The sequence below is a fragment of the Megalopta genalis genome, chromosome 1, assembly GCF_051020955.1.
Source record: "Megalopta genalis isolate 19385.01 chromosome 1, iyMegGena1_principal, whole genome shotgun sequence".
NCBI classification, from domain to species: domain Eukaryota; kingdom Metazoa; phylum Arthropoda; class Insecta; order Hymenoptera; family Halictidae; genus Megalopta; species Megalopta genalis.
Window position 1 is genome coordinate 37,452,628 of NC_135013.1, and position 7,799 is coordinate 37,460,426.

The 7,799-nt window shown below is 37.3% G+C and overlaps 1 protein-coding gene across 1 annotated transcript; it reads left to right on the forward strand.

Moving 5' to 3' along the window:
* Positions 1–359: 359 nt before the first annotated feature.
* LOC117218691 (protein obstructor-E) lies at positions 360–5,525 on the forward strand. Its single transcript, XM_033467238.2, has 3 exons — positions 360–864; positions 4,374–4,791; positions 5,395–5,525. Exons 1-3 carry the CDS (start codon positions 618–620, stop codon positions 5,420–5,422), a joined length of 693 nt encoding a protein of 230 aa, XP_033323129.1. The 5' UTR covers positions 360–617; the 3' UTR covers positions 5,423–5,525.
* Positions 5,526–7,799: the final 2,274 nt, after the last annotated feature.

A 7,799-nucleotide genomic window follows, 5' to 3' on the forward strand; every position in this document is an offset into this window, starting at 1 on the left:
TTACAATTAACTTGGACAATTTTTATTTCCCATAAAAATCCGCAATGATGATACCAGCGGCAGAAAGTCTAAATAAATCCTGTCTTATCTTCTTCGCGATGAAACGCGCGTTAGTCGGACTTGTCGTCGGTTCCGTCGCCGCGCGATCCGTTTCACGGGAATTTGGATCGGTTCGAATGCCGGCGGTTTTTCGAAAATCGTCGATTCAACGTCCGGCCGATTTCGCGAGCGACTGTACGCACCGGCGGCGGTGCGCGCGGCCGAAGAAAACGCGGCCGGAGAGCAAGCGAGAAAGGAGTTTCGGCGAAAGGGGGGTGGGGTGTTGTGAAATGCAAGGAAGGATGCAGTGGTGGTGTCGTGGTGTGCCGACAGAACGAATCAGGACCAGTTTCAGGCCTGCACTCACGTTATAGCCACGTTCGTACGTGCTGCCGAGGAACCGGACGAAGAGCAACAGGCGCACGGTACCCGAACCGGAGGAACAACGGAGAAGGAGAACTGAAGAAGGACGAGACGAAGAGGAGACGGAGGAACGAGAGGAAGAAAAAAGAGGGTGTACGCCGGCTGTGTCGTCGTTGTCGTCGTCGAGTTAAGGGTTGGAGAAGGAACGAGGGACCATGTACCATCGTGTGTTCGTCCTTTTGTTGGTCAGTGCGGTGACCTTGAGCAGGGCACAGTTTCGGTGCCCGGAACCGAAGGGCTTCTTCCCGGACCAGGAGCAATGCGACCTCTACTACGTCTGCCTCGACGGCAAAGCGGAAGAGAAGCTCTGCAAGGATGGCCTCGTGTTCAGGGACGACAACCCGAAGAAGGAGCTCTGCGACATACCCGCGAACGTGCCCTGTGGAGAACGAACCCTTCTTCGTAAGTTCCCTGAATTCGATTCCGTAAGTTCTCTGTTGTATTTTTTTCCTTTCGGAGAGTGTGAACACGATGAGGCAGCTTGGTCATAAGTAGACCGCGGACTTTTATGCAGAATAAGAGTGTCCGGTTACCGTTGTAAAACACACGAGCCAATTAGGAACACGTTCCTTTGTTTCGCAATTTTGTTAGAACGATGGTAATGTACCGGTATACTCCAATTTTTCTAATTGAATTTATTTAATCTAATCTTCTGATCTTAATCTATTTTTTTTTCAAATTGCGTAATTTTTCAAATTACCGGTTTTCGTTAGAAACGCATGAAATCCGTAGTCTTGTCGTAAGTTACCGATGGTGGTGATTAGTAGACTGCGGATTTGAGGCGTTTATGGCAAAAATGCGTAGGCAAATCAGGGTTATTTGATTCTTCTGTTATCGAAGTTTGGGATGGAAACGAATCAGAATATGGAAGAAGTAACAATTGTCTCGAAAAATTGTTCTATTAGGGAAATTATTAAGGATGGAGAAGTGCTAATCAAGGTAGCTGCGAAAGAGGTCATGGTGCAAGGGTTGACGCTACTAACGAAATTTCGAATTTATCTTTTTTCCAAGGCACAAATTTCAACACGGAATTCGTAGGCTATCGATAACATTATTTCTTGGTTAGACCCGAAATTAAATTAAGCTTGTCGGCGCGCTAGTCGAAGAGTTAACACTAAACATACTGAGGTTTAAATGTGACTGGCGTGTGCCGCCTTATAAAATGATAAAATTATCAGAATAAAATTATGAGATAATAAGAATAAATTTAAAAGTTTATAAGAATAAAATTATGAGACTATAAGAATAAATTTATAAGGTTATAAGAATAAAATTATGAGACTATAACAATAAAATTATAAGATCATAAGAATAAAATTATGAGATCATAAGTAGATTGCGGATTTTATGTATTTATAACAAATATAAGTAGTTGAAATCTAAAATTGTGAAGATATAAGAAGAATTTGGTAATATTGTTGCATTATTTTCAACTTATTAAAATGTAATTTTATCAAAAAATAATAATAATAATAAAAGATATACAATAATTATAATATAATAATAATAATAATAATAATAATAATAATAAGATAATAATAAAAATAACTTATCAAATTGTAATCATTGCGGTCAATTTCAATTTTGCATAAAGATCCGCAGTCTAACCCGACGAATAAACTAACAAGATCGTAAGAATAAAATGATAAGAATTACAAAATATAAAATAAATAGTACGTTCGGTGTCAGAAAGCTCTTCGTTGCCGACAAGTTTCAAGCATTCGCCGATGCAGAAAATGGGACCGAAGCGGACGGAAGACGAATACACGGAGAATGCAAGCCGGTTGGAACCGATCTCGAAGTTTCCGACTCTAAAAATGGAATTCTGGTTCCGTTCGATGGTCTTGTCTCCGGCGGCGGACACACGACGAAAGAGTAACGATTAGACCGGGTCGCGCGGCGTGTTGGCAAAGATGTGATAAATTAGGGTAAACCGGTTTCCCTGTGCATTCTCCGCCAAATTCGCTTTAGGGCCCCGGTTTTTCTGCGCCGACTTACTTTCCTCGTCGAGATTATTTTTTACTCCCCCGACGAATCTGCATATGCTAATCCTCCTCGTTTTCGCGGGCCCAGGAATTCTCGGAGCTAAGGGGCCGGATTATCTGGCCTTAGTCCGATTTGACGATGTACGTATGCACGTATACTCTTCAATCGTTTCGACAAAATCGACTCAGATTCGAGGAACCGTCGAACCGGGATTTAGCTGGCGCGTCTGATCACTGGCGGCCCTTTCTACTTGCTCCGATCATCGTCGCTCAGCAGAACAAATTCCAAAGAAGATATCCTAGATCTTCGTCGTACACAAATTCCAGGGCATCTCTTTCGATTCCTCGTTCCCTTTGATTCATAAATACCAGCGTACTTTCATCCATGGTACTCTAAATCTTAAATTATCATTCGCATACTAGCAGTACAGGTTTTCCAGCGTGTCTTAAATATCTCTTTGCCATTCATACATTCCAGTACGCCTTTATTTATTTCTCGCGATTCATACTTTGCGAGCCGTAAATAGCTGTGCACTTTCCATCTATGGTACTCTAAACCCTAAACTATCATTCATGTACTAGCAGTACAGGTTTGTGTAACATGTCTTAAATAATTCTTTGCCATTCGTATGTATTCCAATACATCTTTATCTGTGACTTGTGATGCACATTTTGTGGGCTATAAATAGCAGAACACTTTCATTCTTAAACTGGTACTTTCTTTGCTGTATTTTTATCTGTCATGGTCAGACTGCGGATCCTTATGCAAAATAAAAGTTTCTGCATCAATTGAAAGAAATAGGTATTAAGTGGAAGGTTTTCTGTTGCAATTATTTTAGTAAAATGATAACAATGTGGCAGTGTTCTCGAAATCTTTGGATGGTTCTTCTGCTTTATATAAATAGATATATAAATACATAAATAAAATAAAATAAGATGAAATGAGATACATAGAATAAGATAAAAAATATATAAAGATAAATGCATAAAATTCGCAGTCTAATCACAACTTGAATACTTCCTTGTCATTCACAAACGCCAGTAAATCTTTATCTATTCTTTAGTGATTTATATAAATATCAGTATATCATATTCTATATTTAATATTCTATATAAATGTACATATCATATTCTAAACCTCCCTTTACTATTCCCAAGCCAGCAGTGCAGCTTTGTCTATCATGTCTGAGATATTTCTTTATCATTCATAAAGTCAGTACATTTTTTTACCTGTGTTTACCTTTGTCATTCATCAACAGCAATACACTTTTATACCTGTTCTTTGTAATTCATGAATAGTAGGACATTTTTGATCTGTCCTATGTCACTCCTAAATAGCAGTACACATTTTTTATCTGTCCTTTATGATTCCTAAATAGCAGTACATTTTTTGATCTCTCCTTTGTGATTCATAAATAGCAGTACATTTTTATATCTGTCCTTCGCGATTCACAAATAGCAGTACATATTTTTTATCTGTCCTTTGTGATTCATAAATAGCAGTACATATTTTTTATCTGTCCTTTATGATTCCTAAATAGCAGTACATTTTTTGATCTCTCCTTTGTGATTCATAAATAGCAGTACATTTTTATATCTGTCCTTCGCGATTCATAAATAGCAGTACATATTTTTTATCTGTCCTTCGCGATTCATAAATAGCAGTACATATTTTTTATCTGTCCTTTGTGACTCGTAAATAGCAGTACATATTTTTTATCTGTCCTTTATGATTCCTAAATAGCAGTAGATTTTTTGATCTGTCCTTTGTGATTCATAAACAGCAATACATTTTTTGATCCGTCTCCTTTGTGATTCATAAATATCAGTACAACTTTATTCATCCCATCTTAAATGTCTAGCTATATTTATCAGCAGCCTTATCTGTGATATTTTGAATGCTATTCACGGCACGCGTTTGTTCAGAGGAGCCACAGGCAACAAAAGGCTGTCCCCGTGCTAACGGCTACTTCAAGCACGAGGACCCGAATTCCTGCGACCGTTTCGTCAACTGCATAGACGGCGTCGCTCAGATTCTGCCCTGTCCGCCCGGCTTGATCTACGAGGACAAGATGTCGAGCTGCGTCTGGCCAGCAGACGCCAGCAGACTCTGCGAGAACGTGAAGAGGGACGTGCTCGACGATGGCTTCGTCTGCCCCGACGGAGACGTCGCGGGACCACTCGGCAGGATCCTGCCGCACCCCACCTATCCTCATCCCGAGGACTGCGCTAAGTTCTACATCTGCAAAAATGGCGTCGTGCCGCAGAAAGGACAATGCGATAGTGGCACTGTGTACAGCGAGGACAGCTTCAGATGCACCGAACCGGAGAACGTGCCGGGATGGTGAGTTCAAGAGTTTTCTTAACGATCACTTGGAAATTGGTTCCTCTGTGCACGTTTCGCTTTTTCATGGATTGTTTGTTCAGTATAAAATGTGGTATAAAAATGTTAAATTGAAAACAGACACGTTTAAATAATATTAAAAATATTTAATTCATGACAGACACACACTATTTACCTAGTATTAAAAATATTTAATGCAAAACAGACTTATTTATGTTTTTAATTAAAAACAGACACATTTAGCTAGTATTAAAAATATTTAACTCAAGATAGACACATCTACCTAGTATTAAAAATGTCTAATTAAAAGATCTTAATAATTAATTAAAAACAAACATACATCCTCTTCTCTCTTCTTTCTTCTTAGTGTTAAAAATATGTGATTAAAAAACACATTGCTGTCCTTCTCTCACCGAATGTTACAATTGCATTAATCTATTTTTTATTAATTGTGAAAGTAATTAACAATAAATGTTTTGCTGAGGGTGGTTCTGAGTGGCAGAACATGGCAAATATGTTGCGATTCTATTGTCTAGTAGATTTTTAATCCTGCCACGTTATTTGATTTTATTGGAAGATTGACGATGTGCGTTTTTGTTCCAGCGAGGATTACTACAAGAACAAGAATTAAGTAAAGACAAGGTGTCAGTTACTCGGCGGTGCATCTGTAACGCTTAATATTGTTTTTTTTTTATACTTAGGAACAATAAACACCCGTGATACACTTACGTAAACGAATGGCCTTTGCATATACCTTCCACGACAATTACACCTTTCTCCTTACGTAAATCGATTATGTTGCAGAAATTAATGGCGGCGATAACTCTGTTACTAATTTTATGAACTGTGTCGAATACCGTCGTTGTACAGAATTTATTTAAGCCTCTATGGTCGGACGTTTTTACGTGGGTTGAAAATAATCGCAATCTTTAGGTATAATAAATTGATAACAAATTGACAATTTTTTTGGAAAGTCAATGAAAGTCAATGAAAAATTTACAAATTCTTTTAACTAAAACTTAGACGAAATTAGAAAAGGATAAATTGTAAATTAAATGATATTCAATGGAAATGAAACTAAAACTATATGAAAAATAACTGAAATTAAATGAAAATGATATGGAATTAGATGAAAATTCAATGAAATTTATAGAAAATTCACTGAAATTGATTGAAAATTCACCGGAATTTATAGAAAATTCGCTGAAATTGATTGAAAATTCAATGGAATTAAATGAATATTCAGTGAAATTTATAGAAAATTCGCTGAAATTGATTGAAAATTCACTGGAATTTATAGAAAATTCACTGAAATTGATTGATAATTCAATGGAATTAAATGAAAATTCAGTGAAATTTATAGAAAATTCGCGGAAATTAAATGAAAATTCAGTGAAATTTATCAGATATTAAATGGAGCTAGATAGAGATTCGATAAAATTAAAAAACATTAATAAATCGGTATGCGATTTGAAAGTTCCATTCAGCCATGGAGGGTTAACGGAAGACAACTAAGAATATGATTCACCATAGCCGTACAGCCAGCGAAAAAGAAGAAGTCGTTTATGCTGAATCAACGAACCCCGAGGAGAACAATGCAGCCAGTCAGATTCCAGAGGAAGTATCCGCGAGTAGGAGAGGACAATCGCGTTTCTTAATGCAAATCGCGGACAAAATCGATCTTGTTTGAATACAATAAGCGGCGCGTAATTTTTCCTCGGGCTGCTAGACAATTTCACTTAATTCGCCTGATTGCAACCTTTCTCCTTACGTAATTTACGATGTGCTCGGCGAAACGCGCTCTCGCGACCCTGTCCGATGATTTACATTGTAGCCAAGCCCAGTTCACCGTTTCGAATTCGTCGATCGTATTCGGTGCTCGACGGTCGCGAGAACGTTTTGACGGCTTGAAAGTCACGATGCGTTTCCTTGATAAATTGTAGGACCGATAAGAGGTTTACGATAAATCGGTGTGCAACTTAAAAAAAAAAGTACGTTGAACTATGTAGGGTTAAGGACGCAGAAGAGCACGGATCGCGAAACTGGTAATATATTACGATGCGTTTTGAAAGAAACGTGGAAAGAAAGAGGTCAAGCCGTGGTTTCTCTCGGTAATTGCTGGCCGGGGCCATTTTCTGATTCGGGTCTCGTCGAAGGCGAGTCTCCTCCGGCGATCCATCAGACACACATGACCGTGACGTATTCATTTCGTTTGTCTGACTGGTCGACCGACAATACCGATCGCGAGTATCGAGATCGTTGGTATTCGTTGGCTTTCACTGTCCATGCTGGGAGATCTGGTTCCCTGTTCGGGACCGAAGCTGCAATGACTGTTGCATAACGCCGGTTATCCTCCCGGATGGATAACTATACCTCGCGCAGGCACTGTATCGAATTTTAATAAACCCGGCGGAGACTGAAAATTACAGTGATCGCGAACAAGCTATACCTGTAATTTTAATCATCGAATATGGTGATACACTGACACAGCCGATTTAAATGCTTAATGCTAAATAGATTAAAAGCAAGTATCTAGTGTTAAATAAATTAGAAATAAATGCTTGACGCTAAATAGATTAGAAATAAATACTTAATACTAAGCAGATTAGAAACAAATATTTAATGCTAAATAAATTAGAAATAAATATTGAATACTAAATAGATTTGAAATAAATATTTAACAGTATATACATGAGAAACAAATGTTTAATGTTAAATAAATTAATACTACTTAATACTAGATAGATTAGAAATAAATACTTAATACTAAATAGATTAGAAAAAAATATTTAATGCTAAATAAATTAGAAATAAATACTTAATACTAAATAGATTTGAAATAAATATTTAACAGTATATACATGAGAAACAAATGTTTAATGTTAAATAAATTAATACTAAATAGACTACTTAATACTAAATAGATTAGAAAAAAATATTTAATGCTAAATAAATTAGAAATAAATACTTAATACTAAATAGATAAGAAATAAATAGTCAATACTAAA

Excerpts from the sequence above, each read along its gene's own strand:
- LOC117218691 (XM_033467238.2), top strand. The coding sequence starts at position 618 with ATGTACCATCGTGTGTTCGTCCTTTTGTTGGTCAGTGCGGTGACCTTG. Across the intron at positions 865-4,373 it reads TGGAGAACGAACCCTTCTTC|AGGAGCCACAGGCAACAAAA; the intron begins GTAAGTTCCCTG and ends GCGTTTGTTCAG. Across the intron at positions 4,792-5,394 it reads CCGGAGAACGTGCCGGGATG|CGAGGATTACTACAAGAACA; the intron begins GTGAGTTCAAGA and ends TTTTTGTTCCAG.